We start from the raw sequence: 22,056 nt of genomic DNA on the forward strand, positions 1-22,056 counted from the left end.
ATGTCAATAGGGAATTTTATGAACTGAAAACGATGATCACTACTACAAAATTCCAGATTCGAGCCCTTAATCACCAGAAATTACGAACAACGAAGTACGAAACCTAGGGAGACTGGTAGATTGTCTAAAAAAAAAAAAAAAACTAGGGAGACTGGCAGAAATTACGGTTTAGAGACTAAATCGTAAGTCTCTGAAATACAACATTAGTTGATCTAAGAAGCAAATTAAAACCTAAACAATAGCAGTAGGATTTAGGGTTCATGGCAGATTGGAGGACGGAGATGGGGAGAATCGGTGAGCGGATAGGGAAGGTGTGTGGCGATAGAATGCGAAAAGTCTTTCTTTGGCAAGCATGTACTAATAGCTTACCCACAAAGGACCTCCTACGCAGGAAAAGAGTGGACTGCGATGCACTTTGCCCTCTTTGCGATAGCTCGGAAGAGTCCATCTATCACCTTCTTGTGGAATGTACTTATGCCAAAACATGCTGGACACATTCAGGTATGCAGGTCAGTGTTACCAGGGAGCCCTCCTTCTCAGCATGGATCAGCAACAACACGGCCATGTTAACCAAAGATCATCAGCGGTTGCTTGCTATTATCTGTTGGGAGCTCTGGCGTCATAGAAATGAAAAGCTGTGGAACAACTCATCAATCCCCCGTGCAGAGCAGCTTGTTAGAAATGCTAAAGGGTTCCTGAAGGAATGGACTGATGCTAAGGGACTGAAATTCTCTCCACAACAGGGCCTCCCTGAACCGAATCAGAAGTGGACAAAACCGCAACCAGGATTACTTAAAATGAACGTGGATGCGGCGATAAATATCCAGGAAGCAGCTATGGGCCTTGGCAGCGTGATTAGGGACGAGGATGGAAAGTTCATTGCTGCAAGGGGAGAACAATGGAAGGGTTTATTCGCTCCTAGGGAAGCCGAAGCAATCGCGATCCGTGAAGCTTTAAGCTGGCTTAAACTGCACAACATAGACAATGTTCATGTAGAATCAGACTCTCTGCAAGTTGTTCAAAGCCTTAACTCAAATGGCGGAGTGTCTTCTTTTCATCTTATTGTTGAAGATATTAAACACCTATTGAATGACTTCTGTAATGTGTTTATTTGATCAGCGAACCAGACGGCCCATGTACTAGCAGGCAGTCTTGTTCTGTGTCTGATTACTTGGAGTGGTTCTTCAACCCTCCTTCTATCATCTGTAATGTGTTGATTTCCGATTTAAGTTAATGAATTCTCTTCTTGTTTTCAAAAAAAAAAAAAAAAATGCCAAAAGTCGGCTAAGGGATAGTTTTGGTTTTTTTTTTTTGGGTTTTATATTTCGTTAATTGGGTCGGGTGGTTGGGCTTGGATCGGGTTATTGGGCTGTTTTTTATTTTATTTTTTTATTTTATTTTTTTTTTGTGCAGAATGAAATTATAGAGAAAATGGTCAAATAGATCCCTAAACATTTCGCTAAAAGTCAATTAACCCCACAAACTTTTAAAAAGGTCAATTGAACACATGAACACACAATTTTGAGTCACTTGACCTCATTAACAGGTAACTTTTTCCTGAAGAACCGGTAATTGACCATGTGGCGCCACGTCAACTTTGTTTTATATTTTGAATTGCCACATAAAAATTATAAAAAAAAAAAACAAATTAAAAGATGATTTAAATCGCACCTACACCCTAATTCTCACGTAAACAACTCAACTTCTTCTTCGAAATCTTATCTTCATCTTTCTTTTAAAATCTTATGCTTCTTCTTTCTTCGAAATCTGCTTCTTCTTCTTTTTTTCTACGCCATGTGCTTCTTCTTCTTTTTTTCTACGCCATCTGCTTCTTCTTCTTTCTTCTACGACATCTGCTTCTTCTTCTTTTTTTCTACGCCATCTGCTTCTTCTTCTTTCTTCTACGACATCTGCTTCTTCTTCTATGCTTCATCTCTTCATCTTGTTCCATACTTGATTCATTTTCCTCATTCATACTACGGAGCATATCTCTTCATCTCGTTCCATACTTGATTCATTTTCCTCATTCATAACTATCTTTGCTATTTCTTCAAGGAGGCCCATAGATGCCTCCCCAATTACTTCATCAACAAAGAGAGCCATCCCCTCTTCCAAATCAGGTTCAAACATGGAGGTCTGAATCGGTGCAAGTCCATCATCTTCCTTACTCTATTCGACTGTAGGTGTGATTTAAATAATCTTTTAATTTGTTTTTTTATATATAATTCTTATGTGGCAATTTAAAATATTAAAAAAAAAAAAAAAACTGACGTGGCGCCACATGGTCAATTACCGGTTCTTCAGAGAAAAGTTACCGGTTAATGGGGTTAAGTGACTCAAAATTGTGTGTTCATGTGTTCCATTAACCTTTTTAAAAGTTTGTGAGGTTAATTGACCTTTAGCCAAATGTTTAGGGGCCTATTTGACCCTTTTCTCGAAATTGTATTGCATTAAAATTTTGGGTCTAAATTAGTTATAAAAGTATTTGTTAGCCTGATTATATATGTTATTTATATTGTTATATTTTGTGGTCTTATAATATTTATTATGCTACTATATGTTATACATATAATATAGTAAATATTTAAGGTTTTATTTTTTCAAGACTTTAATCTTTATTAAAGTTCTATATAGATGTTCATTAAGGTTTTATTCTTTTTGCATACTTTAAAACTTGGGTCCAAGAATTTATTATATTAAGAAGTATATTTGTTCTCACACACACACACACACACACACACACACACACACACATATATATATATATATATATATATATATATATATATATATACTTCTATTTAATTATTGGTTAAGTTTTTTTAAATTGAAAAATAATATGAATTAAATTCATATATTTTTATATTGTATTTAGCATTATTGTATAGATTTTCTTGAATTAAATTCATATAATTTTATACTATATTTTCATTCTTTTGATATCGCACGTGAATTTTTTTTTTTTAGAAAGCATATATATTTAATTATGGTCAAATGTACGTAGCACTTTCAATAATAAATAATCTAAAGAGATTAAAAATTTTAATTTGTAGAGATAATGGACAATATGTGAGTACGACTAAAAATACCATATACAAAGAAGTTTTCATTAATATGTAATACAATTTGCTAAATACCATTTTTTTCTTCATTTTTTAATTATTATTATTACGTTATATTGTTGTATTATTATTATTATTATTATTATTATTATTATTATTATTATTATTATCTATGGCCGTACATCGCACGGGTACAAATACTAGTTGGCCAAAGGAAAATAAAAAGGTATTAAAAATTTATGTTTGGAGAATCCAAAAGGCAAATCAAAACGACATCACTTTTGTTGGGCGGAAAAATGAAGTAATGTGATTTGCCAAATTCTTATGACTTTATTATATAGCAGGATAGTAGGATAATAATATTAAACTATATCTTATTATCTTTATTCCAATATTTCCCATAATATAATCATTTCTTTACTTCCCTTAATCTCAACTTAAAACCTCACTCCTTTATTACTAGGCGACTACTACCAATCTTAATCATTACCAAAATTATAATATAAAATGAAAACTAAATATGCTTATGCCTAAAATCAAACCAGAGGCCTTCACCATATCAAACAAACTCTTTAACCACTCCACCACCTTAACTCATTTAACCCCTAATTATTTTTAATACTAAATAAGCCTTCATCAACATTAATTCATCATCCTATATTATTAATACAGTAATACACTGCCGAACATCACCATCTTCATCAACAATAGCTCTCACCATTAATCCTTAATCACTCTCAATAATCATAGTATTGTCTTTAGTTAATCATTAAGCCATCATCATTAACTAATTATTATAGTCATCATTATCCTCCAATATTTAAATCTTACATTTCTGCATCTGCCTCATCCTTGCGTCATCTTCATCAACATCCAACTCCCAAGCCACCGTCGACTTCCCTAGCTTAACGCCGTCGTCAGCCACCGTCTGAGAAGGCTTTGAGCTCACTGGCTTTGCTGCTGCTTCGCCAGATCTGTTCGCGCCGGTGGAGAAAACGTCCGGACTGCTGCAGATTGTTGTCCGCCGTCGAGGAAGGTCGCCGCCGGACGTCGTCGCTCGCCGGAGAAAGGGAGAAGGTCACCGCTATTGCTCCTTTCTCAGATCTGCCGCGTCTGCCGCCAACCACCGGAGCTGCTGCGTCGAGAAAACAGAGGGAGGTACGAAGATGGAGATGTGGGTTTGTTGGTGGGTTGTTTCAGTTTGCTATTGATGAAGGTGAAGATGGCTGAAGGTAGTTGTGTTGTTGCTGCCATTATATTAGAGAAGGGGAAGAGAATGAGCTAAGATGGAGAGACACGAGAGGGCTGCTGATCTTCTTCTGGCTTGAGGGAGAGACAAGCCGAGAGAGAGGAAAGGAGAGAATAGGAGGGGGTGTTTGGTCAATGGTTATGCTGTGTAACCGTGTCCATCATACATTTTACAAAACGACGCCGTTTCATTTAAAAAAAAAAAAAATATTATACCAAATGACTTGTGGTTCATTGGTATCCGATTGATTCCTTATGTGGGATGTCTTAGGTTCAAGTCATAAGGGTATCCCCTTATTCCTTAAAAAAAATCCGTGCGAATTGTCATTAACGGCGTTAGGCGATTTTCTTTCCTATTTACATAACTATATATTTATAATTTCACAACTACACATAAAAACATATATATATATATATATATATATATATATATATATATATATATATATATATAGAGAGAGAGAGAGAGAGGCGGGTTCAGGTGCGGCAGTGTCTTACGGTGCGGCAACACCAATAGTTCACCAAATATGCACGTTAGGAAATACACCACACAAAACAGAGTAAACAGAGCCCTGCATCATCAAACACACACCATTAGGTGTGAGTAAAAACACCATACACTGTTCGAAAATACACCATTGGGGGTGGTGAGTTATATGGTGTGTTTTTTTGAGTCTGTGGTGTATTTTGTGATGTTTTATTACATTTCATTGGGGTGTGTTTTTATTACACCGTTGGTGCATATTGTTAACACTGTTGATGTATTCTGGAATTTGACCGCACCGCCGCACCGTAAGACCCCGCCGCATATGAGCGCTCTTCTATATATATATATATATATATATATATATATATATATATATATATATATATAATATTATAACTATTTTTATTTGGGTAGGATTTCTAAATTTTAAAAAATGGACTAAAGTGTAGAATTGGTATTTTCATTGGGTTCAAAAGAATTCTAGAATGCATTTACACATTGGGCTTAGGAGAATTTAGGAAATAAAGATATTTGGGCTCAAAATAATTCTAATATTTAGAGATTAAAATATTTAGGCTTTGATAATGGTAAAATGACTTTTTGGGTTCGTCTCAACTAAATTTTTGGGTTAACATTTTAGAATAAGTCGTCATAGAATTAAAATAATTATATTTTGAAACTTTATAAAATAGGAATCTGTAAAAAAATTTTGAGTTGTCACAAAAAGGACTTCAACATGAAAGAGTTGTGGGTATGTTTGTCTAGCAAAGAAGGGTAATATGCACTCTAAAATAGTAGGGGAAGGACAATGAGAGAGAAAATGAAATACTCCATAATAACTTGTATGCATTCCATAACATGTACGTAATGCCCAGTTTGACATGCAGATTCAGATTAATTCAGCTCAATTTTTTGGTTTCAATTTCAAAATGTAATACGTAATATCTTTTTTGCAATTCATTATCATTTTTAAAAGAGACTCTAATGTTATATTAACATATTTGAAATTGGTCTCGAATAGAATTTAAATGGGTGAAAAATAATTTTTGTATTAGAATTTCACAAATTCTATTCTTGTCAATACTCTTTCAATTTAGTTCGTTGCAAATAATTTTTTTAGTGCGATTTATTTCTCCTTTGTGATTTATAAGTTGTTACACAAGAATAAAATTTACCCAACACACCCTCAAATAGTATTTATGAGTTTTCTTCATCTCTCAAAAACTATATTAATATATTAATATTTTCTCCACATTCTTTTCAATTTCAATTAACTCTTAAGTATAATGTAATAGTTGAAATGTGTGCTACTTCTTTCTTATTTTGAAATAAGACATTTTTATCTCTGACACTGTAAATTTACATTGACTATGTAAACAAACTATATATATACAAAATACATGACCAACAACCTTTATAAATACATTAATATAACATTAAACTAACAAGCCGTTTGGTTGGAAAAATATAAATTTTTCTCCCACCTAATTCTACATAATTCCGAAGGGAAACAAATTCATTCATTTTGGTAGAGAGAATTGCAATTCCGCGAAATTACAATTTTCTCATTTTCATAGAATTAAAATCTCATGCCCCCCTCCCCTTGGCATTTCAATTCGACATTGGTTGGGAATAATAAAAAAAATACAATTGAGACACAATTACCCTTCTCTGAACAAAATTATCATTCTATGATATTTTTTAGATGTAAATATTTAAAAAGCATAACATTTTATTATGTTTAACTAAGTTGTGTATTTTTATTTTTATGATTTTTTTTAATGTGAGATTATGAAGCTTAACGTTTCATGATTAGTAAATTTTGAAAACTATTAAATATGTTCTAGTGATACAAGTTTATATTCAAAGCGTCTAAATAACAACTGCATTGCAGTATAGTTTTGATACAATAACAACGTACCAAACTCCCTGCAATTTTTTTTATTTTTTTTTTAAAGCTCTAAACACATAGCAGTAATCTTGGCAATGAAATATTAGAGAAGATAATGTGGTGCAAGCATATCAGTCATATGATCATATCGTCTGACCAATTTGTCTTCTCTTATTAGTTATTCCGTAATAGTTGTAGCTAAGAGAGAACAATATACGAGTAGAGGACTAGAGGGTTTTAGACTTTTAGCACCCAACTAGGTATTAGGGGTGAGCAAAATATCGGTTAACCGCCCGATAATCGAACCGACTGAAAAAATCGGTTACGGTTATCAATCTCAAAATTTTTTTGATTTTTCAATTTTTCAGTTATTTCTCGATTTAGGGGGTCGGTTATCGGTCGGTGACACCGACCGATAACCAATACATTATATTACATATATTAATATATACTCCGTATATAATAAATTGTATCACAGCTATTAAGCCCTTAGCCCATTCAACATTTCAGCCCATAGTGCATAGCTCATAGTCATACCTGATACAAGTATATAACCCTAAATCCCTATTTCCTAATTCACTTCAGTCTTCACCTTCTCGCAAATCGCAATCTCGCATTGTCTTCTCCGCTTCGTGGAATAGGTGCATCCGCCATCCACACTTCCACGACGGACCACGAGACAACGACTTCCACTGTTCCACTCTTCCACTCATCTTCTCTAGTTCCACCTACAGCACCCAGAAGCCTTCAGACATTCTACTCTACTCGCTGTCTCGCCCTATCGCTCTCGTCTTCCACAGACCACAGACCGCAGTACTCCACTTCTCCATACTTGTCTTCCACTGTTCCACTGCTCCAAAGTTCGTCAGTTTCACTCCAATCCTCTACGGACTACGGCTCTACGAGTCTACGTGGCTACGCAACACCGCCCTCAGCCCTCTCGGAGTCTCGGCCTCTCCGTATCCGACACCACCTTACCTCTGCTTCTGCTGGAATTGCTCGCCGGTAACGTCTCAGCTCTACGCCCAGTCCGCCGACGCCGAGTCAGTCCACTGCGTTTGATTGTTTGTTCATCACTTGTTAATTTGTTTAGACTTGGTATTAGGCTGTTTCTAAATATCTGCTAGTGTTGTACTGTGTTACTTTCTGTTTGTTATTGGCCGTTTGTATTAAGGAAAATATTTGGTGTACTCCCATTTTATATTCCCAATTTGCACTCCCTCTCACATGTTCTTGATATAGACATTTTTATGTGGACCCACATATTGAAAATAACCAATCCTGATTTGTCACCTCTGGGAGTACAATTTGGGAGTCTATGTAGTAGAACTATTGTATTAAAAATTTGAAGGACATTTTGTTTGTGATTGGCAGTATCATTTGACATTTGATATTTAGGGTTTAGTTTTGCAGTAAACAACATGTATTAATGAATATGTATTTTGAATTTTGGCACTTATTTTTTTTTGGTCGGTTTTTTGGTAAACGACCTAAAACTGACCTCGGTTTTCGATCGGTTTTAGAACGACCTTCGATCGATTTTTCGGTTTTTCGGTCGGTTATGTAACTGACCGGTTATGTAACTGACCGACCGTTTGAGGATTTTTCCGTCCGCACAGACTCAATTCACTGGTTCAGTATACATCCTCCTAAATATGATGTCGGGCTGGAGGTAGGGATTTAACTTTTTGAGAGGAGAAGATCAAATTTATGTTCTGTCAGACCTGAATGTGTGAGGCCCTTGGAGTTGGAGATTCAACCTTTTGGGAGAAGTTGCGCTACTATTACAAAATTCAAATTGAATGAACACTTGTAAAATCCCAAAATATATAAATATACAAAGAAGCTCATAGCATGCGATCGAGAAGACAAATTGTTATCTGGATATTTCTTTAATTGTGTACTTATTATAATTACTAGTATTTGCGCCCTTGCGTTGCACGGAATGAATTTGTTATAAAATTTTTAAAATATTTATATCAATATACAATTGTATAAATTATAAAATCGAATATTATATAATATAATTGAAGAATCGAGTTGCACCGATTGTGTTTTCTGATGTTATCAATGCTTGAATTCGAATAAATAATTGCCCAATTAATAGCTAACGTGTAGATATACACATTCGGTGTTGCAACTTTAGAGATTTTATATATCAGTGTTTATAATTTGTATTAATCGGGCTAATTAGCTCGTTGTCTAGCAACTCAGTTATATAAATTATTTATACGGAAGATATATTTTCTATGTAGATCAGCTATATAGCAATTTTGTCATTTTTGTATATAAAAAATGCATAATATCAATGGCTTAAATTATACATTATTGAAAATCTCTTTATAGCTAGACGACATTGGTAGTAGTAACGGAATTTTATCCATCATCGTCTAAAGTTAAAACTATCAGACTATCAGGATGGGTGACTCGGAAAAAAGTAACATACAATTAACCGTGATTAAAGACTGATTGTTTCAGTAATAACTCAAATATTATATAGTGCAATTAAAGATATGGTTTCGCCCGTGAATTTGTTGTAATATATTAAGAATATCTGGATTGATATATACTTATTTAAATTAGAACATTAAATATTATATAGTGCAATTGAAGATATAGTTTGGATCGTTTATATGTTTTGATGTTATCGTTGCTTGAATTTAAACAAATAATTGCTCAAATTAATAGCTAATGTGTAGATATACGCATGCAGTGTTGTAACTTTGAAATTTTTATTTATCATTGTTTAGTATTTTTATAAATTAGGCAAACGTGCTCATTATTTAGCAACTCAGTTATAGGAATGAATTGCTATCCTAATTCATTTGTATGAAAAATATTTTTTTTTGTCTAAATTGCTTTAAAATTTTTTTATTTTTTTTTGTGTGTAGATATATAGCAATTTTGTCATTAAAAAAAAACATAATATCACCAATTGTATTTACACATTATTAAAACCTCATATTGTAGACGACATTGGTAGTAGCAACATAATCTTGTCCGTCCTCGTCTATAGCTAACATCTTCAGTCCATTAGAATGGGTGACTCGGGTAAAAGTATATCATCGTAAAATATCAGTCAATTAGTAATATCATATTCATTTTCAACCAATTATTCTTTTTATTTTCCGTCAATTAATCAATTAGAATATCATATGCAATGGTATTTTTACCTAATTTCAGTTTTATTTTTAATTGGTGATGTAGAATATTATTATTGAAATATTTCCGTTCCATTTTTAATTTACCTTTAATATTGTTTAAAATATGCATTTACTATTGATGATGTAGAATATTATTATTGAAATATTATCTTTTCATTTTTAATTTACTTTTACTTGATGATGTAGAATATTATTATTGAAATATTATCTTTTCATTTTTAATTTACTTTTACTTGATGATGTAGAATATTATTATTGAAATATTTTCGTTCTATTTTTAATTTTCGTTCTTTTGTTTTAAATTTTGAAAGATTTATTGTGATATAATTGGTTCACATATTTCAATTATTTTTTTTAATTATTATAAACAGAAATGATATTGTACTAATTAATTTATGATATTTATCAAATTGTATTTTTTTAAAATATAAGATTTACACATGTTATGAGGGGTTAAAAAAATATTTTAAAATGATTTTTTATTAGTATTAATTTTTATTTAAAAATATTTTATAGCAATCCAAACACTCCATTAGCCTCCCATAAAAAACTGATAAAAGAAAAGCCATTTCATTAAGGAAATTAAAATTAATTAAAGTAAATCAAATCATGCTATATTTATTTGTAATTGTATATTAATTTCATTTTGAAATCATTGGTTCACATATATGAATTTTTTTAATTATTATAATTTATAAACAGAAATGATATTCTACTAATTAATTTATAATATTTATCAAATTGTAATTTTAAAAAATATAAGATTTACACATGTTATTGGGGGGTGGGGGGGTAAAAAATATTTTAATTGTTTTTATTAGTAAGTATTCAAAAAATAATAATAATTTCCAGCAACTCAAACACTCCCTTAGTCTCCCACAAAAAAACAGATAAAGAAAAGTCATATCATTAGGGGAATTAAAACTAATTAAAGTAAATCTAATCATGCTATATTTATTTGTAACTGTATATTAGTTTAATTTTGAAATAATTGGTTCATATATTTGAATTATTTATTTTTTTCTTTAATTGTTATAAATATAAATGATATTGTACTAATTAATTTACGATATTTATGAAATTATATTTTTTTAAAATGTAGTGTTTTACCCGTGTGTTGCACAAATTTTTTTTTTTTTGTTTTTTTTTTATTTTTATGAATTTAAAATTAAAATAAAAAATAAAAACATGTTAAAATGTACAATATAATAATATAGTTGAACTTTTATATATTTGGTCAAGTATCTATTTTCATAACATACAAAATTTAAATTTAAATTTAAATTTTGTATGGTTAATATAATCTCTAATCATGTACATATTTAGATAAATTTATAGAAAAAATTTCATATAATTAAGTTTATTTATTCCAAATTGTATTATATATATATTATTAATTCTAAAAATATGAATAATAATAACTAAGAGAATTGTACTTAGAAATCAATAAAAATGTAAATTCTAAATTTTGTATGAATAAATATAAACTCTAATCGGACGCATATCCTTATATGATTGTATAATACATTGTATATACACATAATATTTATTAATATGTATATAGGAAAATTATAATATAATTTCATTAATTTTAATTTATATTGAAAGATTTATATTTAAAAAATTATATTTAGAAATTTAAAAAGTGTATGTATGTATATTTTAAAAAATTATAAATATTCATGTTTTGTTAATTTTATAATTTCATTTCTTTAATTATATTTCATATTTTATTAATTATAATTTAATGAAATTGTCACAAATATTTCTACGGAAGAAATCTTATATTTCTCAAATTTCTTAATTATATTATTTATAATTACCAAATATTGTGGCAATTACAATAATAATTTCATTAATTATATTAATTATAACATTTTTTCTCTTCCAATATTTAAATACATTACCATAATAATTACACAAAAGAAGGAAAGAAAAATTATGAGAATAATTACCTTTAATAAATTAGGAAATTATATTAAAAATAATCTATATATATTAAGGTAAGTATATTTATTTTGTGCCCAATAATATTATACATTAAGTATAAAAATATATATGTATATAAATTACCATAATAATTACCCCGAAAAAGGTGACAACACATAATTATTAGGCAATAATATTAATAATTAATTATTAAGGCAATTATAATTGATTTTGTACTAATAATATTATACATCTATACACTTTTAATTCTATATTGATAAGCATAATCTGTGTATATACTTTAAGAAAATATTCATTATTAAAAAGGGAATATAATTTAAAAAGTAAATTATTAATTAGATTACCTAATATAATTGTCCTACTAATTAATTCCATGCTACTATGTATAATAATTCATATATTTGAAAACTTTTTAAAGCTAAATACCTATTAATTGCTTTAATAATTAAGATAATTTTTAGTCAATCAATATTCAATAGTACTAAATGTATTATTTTGAATTTTTATAAATAAAATATAATATTATTAAACCGAAATAAATAAAATAATGTGTACATATTACCAAAGATTTTATAATAGTAATTTTTATTGCCTAATTAAATTTGTCAATTATTAAACATTGTTTATGGTAATTATTGTATGACATTTAATACTAAAATTATTAGGTAGAATTTTTATAATTAAGGTATAATATTACTACGGAATGAGGCATCGCCGGGCTGTCAATAAGGCATTGCCGAGGCGACTTCAATTTCGCCGGAGACCTTTCCACCGACAGAGGAGTTGAAGAAACCAGACCATTCGTTATAGAAGAATCGGACCCGAATCTGCGTATACAGGGTTTTTTTTTAAAAAAAAAATTTAGTTTGAATTTTGTTTAGTTATGTGTTCTGGAGGATATAATATCACTGTAGCTCTCTAGTGATGTGTGATTTACTATTTTTATCTTCTGTAAAAATAGATCCCGAGCAATTAAATGTTGTGAAGGAGGCATTGCATGTATCTACTGCTCCATCAACCATAATGTGTTGAGATGCTGAGCAAAATCGTGCTCTGGAATTTTGCAAGCAATGTGTTGAGCAGGGGAAGGCGGGAAGTTTGTATGTTTCTGGGTGTCCAGGGACTGGAAAGCCACTCTCAATTGAAAAGGTCAAAGAAGCATTGGTTGATTGGGCTAAAAAGGTAATGCTCTTATCATCATCATCACGTGGCTTGATAATAGATAGTCTAAATATGAGGAGCATTGCAGTTTGAACACATAGCACAATGTTTGGGAGCTACAGTATTTTTTTTCCATATAAATATGATATGTGCATTTTTTGTAATTCAGTTGATTAGTAGATATTCTGCTGAGTGAATCACATCTGTTAGCTTTGTAAGATTGTATGCAAGTTAGAGACCTTGCTTATTCTTTTTAAAGAAAATTACATTTTCTTGATTATAAACAGTATTGGACGCATGTTGTCTTTGATCTGTATATATTACATACTGGTAAACTTGATATAACATATACAAATCTCGAAGTCAACATACTAACTCTAAGTTTAAGAAAATCTTACAAAATTATCAAATTTACCATCGTTATATCCTCGATCGCATCTTCACAATCTTCAGTAAAATATAAACATATTCATTCGTTTTTCTTAATATTTCATTTTCTTTTGAATATATTCATTTCTTTTTTTTTTTCCTTCATAAAAAGAATTAATATTGATTTCTATTCATTTTTCCTAATAATTGTCGATTAATTGGCTTGATTTCCATGTCGATTAGGATATAATAACGGATTTCTGTGTGAAATATTCATTTCCTTTCTGATTAAAAAATAATATAATTATAAAAATATAATTACTGATTATATTTCCAATAAAATATTAATATATTCATTTCATTTTTCCTTCATAAATAATTAATATAAGTATAATAATTATAATCATATAATTACTGATTATATTTTAAATGAAATATGAGTATATTCATTTCCTTTTTCACTCATAGAAAGAGTTAATATTCATTTCCATTTCTTTTTCCTTTATAATTTTTTCCTAATATTTCATGTGGTGGTTACTAATTTTTTCGTAGGGGAAGCGGTGTTATATTTTCAATAAATTTGTAATATTAAATCTTTTTTTTTTTTCATTTGGCCTGATTCCTGTGTCTATGTAACAAAATATAAATATTAATAATAGATTCTTGTGTGTAAAATTCATTTTTTTCTGTTCATATTAATTTCCTTTTTCCTTCATAAATAATTAATATGATTACTGATTATATTTCATTTTTTTTTCCATATTAATTTCCTTTTTCCTTCATAAATAATTAATATGATTACTGATTATATTTTATTTTTTTTCTTTTCATATTAATTTCCTTTTTCCTTCATAAATAATTAATATGATTACTGATTATATTTTAAGTGAAATATGGATATGTAGTATCTGTTCATATACTTTCTCAACCTACTGAAACACAAAGAACCAATAACGCCTCCACTGAGGTTTGAACTCATAATCTTCCAAATGGAAGTCCAACCCGGATACCATTAGACCACATAGTCCTGGATATATTCATTTCCTTTTTCATTCATAGAAAGAGTTAATATTTGTTTCCATTTCTTTTCCTTCATAATTTTTTCCTAATATTTCATTTGGTGGTTACTAATTTTTTTTGTAGGGAAAATTGTGTTATATTTCCAATAAATTTTTAATATTAAATCCTTTTTTCATTTGGCATGATTCCCATGCCTATTAGTAACATAATATTAATAATAGATTTTCGTGTGTAAAATTCATTCCTATTTCTGGTCATAAAAACAATCTGGTATGTTTGTAATATTCATTTTCAATCACAAAAACAATTTGGTACGTGTTTAATAATCATTTCCTTTTTCCTTTACCCTAATTTTCTGTGTAGCAAATTAGTTATTTACTTATTAAGCACATATATATATTTTTTTAATTCGAGTCCATTTTTAATATTAATTGCTTTTTTCTTTTGGTCTGATTTTTGTGCCAAAAGCTGTGTTATATTTTTAGTGAAATATAAACATATTCATTCGTTTTTCTTCATATTTCATTTCCTTTTGAATATATTTATTTCTTTTTTTTTCCTTCATAAAAAGAATTAATATTGATTTTTATTCATTTTTCCTAATAATTGTCAATTAATTGGCCTGATTTCCATGTCGATTAGTAACATGATATTAATAACAGATTTCTTTGTGAAATATTCATTTCCTTTCTCGTTCATAAAAAGAATTAATATTCATTTCCACATAATTAAAAAGTAATATAATTATAAAAATATAATTACTGATTATATTTCCAGTAAACTATTAATATATTCATTTCATTTTTCCTTCATAAATAATTAATATAATTATAATAATTATAATCATATAATTACTGATTATATTCTAAGTGAAATATGAATATATTCATTTCCTTTTTTCACTCATAGAAAGAGTTAATATTCATTTCCATTTCTTTTTCCCTCATAATTTTTTTTTAATATTTCACGAGGTGGTTACTAATTTTTTCGTAGGGAAAGCGGTGTTATATTTTCAATAAATTTTTAATATTAAATATATATATTTTTTCATTTGGCCTAATTCCCGTGTCTATTAGTATAACAGAATATTAATAATAGATTTTCGTGTCTAATTTTTATTTTTTTCCTTTCATATTCATTTCCTTTTTTCTTCATAAATAATTAATATAATTATAATAATATAATTACTTATTATATTTTAAGTGAAATATGGATATATTCATTTCCTTTTTTCATTCATAGAAAGAGTTAATATTTGTTTCCATTTCTTTTTTCTTCATAATTTTTTCCTAATATTTCATTTGGTGGTTACTAATTTTTTCGTATGGAAAACTGTGTTATATTTCCAATAAATTTTTAATATTAAATCCTTTTTTCATTTGGCATGATTCCCATGCCTATTAGTATAACAGAATATTAATAATAGATTCTCGTGTGTAAAATTTATTCTTATTTCTGGTCATAAAAACAATCTGGTACGTTTGTAATATTCATTTTCAATCATAAAAACAATCTGGTACAATGTTTAATAATCATTTTCTTTTTGCTTTACCCTAATTTTCATTCTAGCAAATTAGTTATTTACTTATTAAGCACATTTTTTTAATTCGAGTCAATTTGTAATATTAATTTCGTTTTTCTTTTAGTCTGATTTCTGTGTCAAATAGTAACAGAATATTAATAACAAATTTCATTATTACAATTAATTCTTTAGTTTTTTTTTTTTTTTGAATTAGAATAATGATAATTGTAATTATATTAATTAATTAATTGTATGGATATTTTTTTGCAATGAGATACAGATCCACTAATATGCAATGTACCCAGATGTGTTCTCCTGCCCCAAAGCCTAATGAATCATACACATGTTGCAACAGCAGCATCAATATGCAGCGCCATCTGGTTTACGGTGCTACACCGACGCAGCATGGGACCCATCATCAGGGAGGGCGGCGTATGGTGTTGTAGTTTTGGACGAGCAGGGGAGTTTTGTAGCAGCTATGAATGGTAGGCTACTGTATTGTGAGAATGCTATCACGGCCGAGGCACTAGCTTGTAAGGAGACGTTATCTTGGCTCAAAGGCCGGCAGGTTACAGTGATGACTCTTTACACGGATTGTTCAATCTTGCAGTCCTATCTTACCAGAGATATCTCACAGCATAGATCTTACGTTGGTATAGTGGTCCACGATTGTCGGGCGATTATGGCCGATTTTACTTCATGTGATCTTCGTTTTATTCCTAGGCGTTTAAATGTTATTGTTCATACTTTAGCATCAAGGGTCTCTGACCAAGATATTGCTTTGTTTTGGGACTATGTCCCTCCTGACTTTATTCTTATGCATCTTTAGTAATAACTAATACTCTACCCGTGCGATGCACGGACAAAATATATATATATATATATATATATATATATATATATATATATATATATATATATATATATATTGTTATTGACAACAACAAAACTATAAAACCAAGTATTATTAAGATTTTCCTATTATTGTAATTGGAGTTTGTAGTTTTTATGACAAATTTGAGACCTAAAATAGCTCAAAGCATTGTGTATTATAATTGAACATATTTTTTTTGTTGTCATGAATATCCATGTAACAAACAATTCAAAATATACAAATTTTATAAATTATTAAATATACAACATTTTACGTTGAAGAAACATACTTTCCATTAGCGTTGCAAATAAGTAACTTAACCATTTGAATTGTTAATTCTAGACAAAGGTACATATAATTGTCCATGAACAAAAACTGATTTTTTTCAATAACAATCTATGCCCACCACGGTGTTCACAATGAACACAAGAATGATCTTGATCATCAATAATATTCTCTACATCAATTCAGTATAAATAAAATTTATTTACTAATATAAATAAAATAACATACAATTCTTAATTTACATTTTCACTATAAACCATACAAAAATTTAAATCAGAGGACAATATAATTTAAAATACAATTTCTTGAATTAAATAAATAATAATCCAATAACTCTGGGCCAACATAAACATATATCAAATTATTGATATTTTATATATATGGCACAAAAAAATTCCAGCCTAAACCCATATATATATATATATATATATATATATATATAGACACACACATGTATAACAATCCGCCCATTTATCCTAGCAATACAAACTGCAAACCACCGGCCCAATTCAAGACCCACAGCCCACAATAAAAGACCAAAGAAATCTTGACTACGTAGACATTATTGCAGCTCCCCTGTCTTCTCGCTTCTGTGTCCTCTCTCGACACTCTCCCTTACCATTTCCAGAAACCTCGCCACAAACACATTGCTCAATATAAGCAAATCCAATAGAAACAGCAATAGCAAATGAATTAAAGGAAAAAAAAAAAGAGTTCTTATGCAGATTAATAAGTTCTGCCCAGAATTACCATCGCACCAGACCAAATTTCGTCGCCCAGAAATTGAGATTGCATGCAAAGAAGAAATGAAGCTGACGCTGGATTAATTCACGGGAAAGAACAAATTGCTGCGACTCGGAAATTACCACACCACCGCCAGAATTATAGCTAATTGGAGTTTCTGAAGTCGAAACCCGGCCGGACGAAACTCTACTAACCAATCGGTTAATCCTCCTCGATCCAGCGGTAGGTGTTCGGCGGGCAGAAACAATCTGGGCGGCAAAGCAAACAATACCATGCATCGAGACTACAACATCTAAAAGGTAAGACCTTGCCTTTTCTGATTTTGCATTTAATCAAGTATGTTCTTGTTTAGACGGATGTGTATATTTCGATTTTAGGAATATTATACACATGCAATAATTTTCAAAGTATTTTTTTTTTTATAAATATCTGTTCTGTGCAATATTTTTGTTCATCTGGGCGTTTTTATTATAGATTTTTTATTTTTTATATGCATATATATTGTCGGATAAATTAGGGTTTATTATTATATAGATTTAACATCCCATGTGTTCAATTTATATGTCAGATTTTTTTTTTTTAGAGTTTATTTGAGTTCAAATGAGATTAATATTTGAAAATTGTTTATGTAACTCTACCCGTGCGTTTTTTGTTTTTTTTTTAAGAGCTAATGAATTAATTTATGTTTTGTTTTCTCTCCCTCTTATTGGTTCTGTTACATAAGTTGGCCTCCTATTATTTAGGTTTCTGATTTTAATTTTTTTTTTCTTTTCAATTTCTTGTCTTTTTGGTTGTTCTTATGCTCTTTAGTCTCAAAGGATTCTTTCAATCTTTCCCTGTTCTGTTCTATATGATTCTTTACTTTCCAACTTTAATCAAGCAAGAAAAGGGAAAAACTGCCCTTCTTTTGGAAAATCTTAGGTCAAATATCCTTCAGCTGCTTTGAGTTGCTCATAAATTAAAGATGATTATATGTTGATGATTGATTGCGTGGGTTTTACTTAGTAAGTAAATTCCAAGCATACAAGGAAACTTAGAGCTATAATTGCCAAGCCTTATGGATGGAAATTTGCACCTTCATTGTTTCATTTCCTAGATGAGCAATATTTGCTATATTGTAATACTGACTAATTATAATTATGTTTATGCACCAGAACAGAACATGTATAAAAATATATTTCCAGTGAGATTATTATTATTATTATTTTTTCATTTACCTCAACATTAGAGTGTAAGCTTTCAAATGAAGAATATACTATTTCTATTATTTGTGTTTGCACATGTCCTCAAAAAACTATGGCAATATTGCAGACGACTGGAACTAAGCTGTCTGGATAGAGCTACAAAGAAGAGATACATACAGTGAACACCTTCTTTGGACGGTAATATTCTTTTTATAATTTTTAACTATATTTTTTTACATCTATATATATAATTCAGGTTACTATTACTCTGGAAAAATTTAAGGCTTTATTATTATTCTCTATACATTTAACATATCACGTGTTTCATTTATATATCATATTTTATTTTTGGTTTATTTTGGTTAACATGCAATGAATATTTTAGCAACAAATTTGATATATGTTTCAATTGCATTTAACATCTCATGTGTTTCACAATTAGCAACAAATTTGATATATGTTTCAATTGCATATATTTTCCTAGAATTCACATTACTTTAAAAAAAAATTTGGTGCAGATTTCACACACATATGTAAAGCAAATCAGGCACAATTTGCAAATGAAATATTAAGTCAATATTTCATAGAGTTTGAATGTAGGACAACAGATATGTTTCCATTGTACCTTTATCTTCAACATTATGTTTTCTTTTTCCACATATGGTAATTGACCCCTTCACTTTCTTCATTGTTCTTGCAATTCTTTACTATGCACTTACAGAACTTTTCTTTGAGAATGAACATCTTTGTTTCTTAAATGGCATGTATATATAGATACCAACTTTTAGAGAATTGAAAAGTCACAATCAAACACTAATATATGAGAGTCAAAGCTTACCATCAACAATTAATGCCTAGTAGTAGGGCTAGGTGTATGGGAAAAGTAGTAATATTGTGTATATTGGATATTGTGTAACTTGTATTGTACTCATGAAAGGTGATGGCTTGTTTTTGTACTTTAAATAAGAAATAAATTATTCAAATATTACCAAGACTATGTGGTCTAATGGTACTCGGGTTGGACTTCTATTTGGAAGGTTGTAAGTTTGAGCCTCAATGGAGGTGTTATTGGTTTTTTGTGTTTCAGTAGGTTGAGAAAGTATATGAACAGATACTACAATGTAATAGAACCAGTAGCATTAAAAATATATATATATATATATATATATATATATATATATATATATATAAACTAATCAAGATACTTAAATCTTAGATTTTTTAAATTTAATGCCAAGTGAATTTTATCATAAGCCTGAATTTGAAAAAAAAAAAAAAAAAAAAAGCTTTTACAGTTTAAAAATCAAAAAGCCTAAAAACTTCATAAATTGTTAACAATTTTTCAGTAGAATCCAACAAAGTTGAGTAGGAATTCATTCTTATCACCAATGTGAGGTTAGATAATGAATAGGACCAAAAAAACTCAAAAACATAATGCTACCTTGTATTTTGTATTGCGGTAGAAACCAGACCCATGTGTCTTGTTATTTTGCACCATGCCTGTTTCTCCAAAGAGGTCACCTCTGAGCATATCACAGTCTAATTCAACTACAGCTCAATCTCTGAATAACTTGAGTCCACTGGTACTATAGTGAAACATTAGAAAAGCCAACAGGGGAATTCACATCAGATAATGTCTTCCCTTTTTTTTTTTTTTTTTCAGTATATGCATAGACAGATTTACAACAAAATATTGAATTTCATGACTACAATTCACTTGGAAGCATATGCATAGACAGATAAAGGACTAAGGATTGAACTTCACAACTAATATTTACTTGTTGATAGCAACTATTCAAGGTCAGAATGCATGTTTCTTTTTAGTACTAACACAATTGTTTTATAAATATGGTGTAGATAGTGCAGAGTTGAGACACATATCACAAGCAAAACAGGAGCATGATGCAAATCAAATAGTAAGTGAAAGTTTGATAAAACTTGAATTTAAAACACCATGTATGCTTCCATTGTACCTTTTTTTTTTCTCTAAAAGTTTTCTCTTTCCACGTATGCTTGTTGATTCCTTCATCCTTTTCATTCTGCCTGCATTTCTTAACTATTGATCCCTTCTCTAAAAGTTTTATTTTTTTGTGTGTAACTATTGATCCCTTCTCTAAAAGTTTTCTTTTTTTGTGTGCATATTAAACAACTTACGTAAAGTAGAGTTCCAAAAGAAAGGATGTTGGCATTAACTCAATAGTAGATTCCTTGGTGGTCTGCTGAGGATGTGCTAAGGATGAAGCTATGCACCCACAATAAACTGCCCCGACATCTTCTTCCTTGATCGCAAAAATATGTAATTTGTTTTTTAAGTTTGTATTTGAATAGAGGCTGAAGTTTCAAAACATATATCTTCTATATATAAGCTTGGAACTCTGGTAGTGAAACTGTAACATCGATAGAGCCATACCTGCTGCCGAAAAAAAAAAAAAAAAGAAAAGAAATACCAACTCTGCCAACAATACAGCACGCCCGTACACAGCTTGGTTGAAATCACACGCTTCCTATCAAGTAGCAGGTCATGTGGATACGCAAATAGGCAATAGGCCACTCCCCTACAAATATGACCTTCCACTCACGCCAAAAAAAAAAAAAAAAAAAGAACTAAACGCTGCCGTTTTTCAAGGGCGGGAAAATGGAACCATTTGATTGGCTGAAAATTAGTGACTTTTATATGTATATAGAAGTTTCGCGACTTTGCTTTCCAAAAAAAGGTTATTGCCAAAATATTTGGTAATTATAATTAATACACTTAATGAAATTGAGAAATGTAAGATTTTTTTGTGAAAATATTTGTGACAATTTCATTAAATTATAATTAATAAAATATGAAATATAATTAAGGAAATGAAATTATAAAATTAACAAAATATAAACATTTATAAATTTTTGTAAATACATACATATATACATTTATTCACTATACTAACCATACAAAATTTAAATGCTACTTTTTAAATTTTTAAATGTAATTTTTAAATTATAAATCTATCAATATAAATTATAATTAGCCAAATTATATTATAGAATTTTCCTATATACATATTAATAAATTAATATTAATAAATATTATGTGTAGATATAATATATTATAT

General features: G+C 29.5%; 1 protein-coding gene and 2 long non-coding RNA genes across 3 annotated transcripts; 2 read left to right on the top strand and 1 right to left on the bottom strand.

The window, feature by feature from the left end:
• Positions 1-338: 338 nt before the first annotated feature.
• On the top strand, positions 339-1,271 carry LOC109189292. The gene is made up of 2 exons (XM_019340086.1): positions 339-1,047; positions 1,090-1,271. The coding sequence occupies exons 1-2, from the start codon at positions 504-506 to the stop codon at positions 1,113-1,115; spliced, it is 570 nt and encodes a 189-aa protein (XP_019195631.1). The 5' UTR covers positions 339-503; the 3' UTR covers positions 1,116-1,271.
• A 16,388-nt stretch (positions 1,272-17,659) lies between these two features.
• Positions 17,660-19,679, bottom strand: LOC109189294. Its single transcript, XR_002055571.1, has 2 exons — positions 19,587-19,679; positions 17,660-18,025 (listed from the first exon to the last, which is right to left on the bottom strand). It is a non-coding gene; the product is annotated as an uncharacterized LOC109189294 (long non-coding RNA).
• On the top strand, positions 17,987-21,348 carry LOC109189293. The gene is made up of 4 exons (XR_002055570.1): positions 17,987-18,076; positions 19,089-19,159; positions 20,819-20,877; positions 21,125-21,348. It is a non-coding gene; the product is annotated as an uncharacterized LOC109189293 (long non-coding RNA).
• Positions 21,349-22,056: the final 708 nt, after the last annotated feature.

Source organism: Ipomoea nil, unplaced genomic scaffold (assembly GCF_001879475.1).
Source record: "Ipomoea nil cultivar Tokyo-kokei standard unplaced genomic scaffold, Asagao_1.1 scaffold1525, whole genome shotgun sequence".
Taxonomy (NCBI): domain Eukaryota; kingdom Viridiplantae; phylum Streptophyta; class Magnoliopsida; order Solanales; family Convolvulaceae; genus Ipomoea; species Ipomoea nil.

Excerpts from the sequence above, each read along its gene's own strand:
- LOC109189292 (XM_019340086.1), top strand. The coding sequence starts at position 504 with ATGCAGGTCAGTGTTACCAGGGAGCCCTCCTTCTCAGCATGGATCAGC. Across the intron at positions 1,048-1,089 it reads TAACTCAAATGGCGGAGTGT|ATGACTTCTGTAATGTGTTT; the intron begins CTTCTTTTCATC and ends AACACCTATTGA.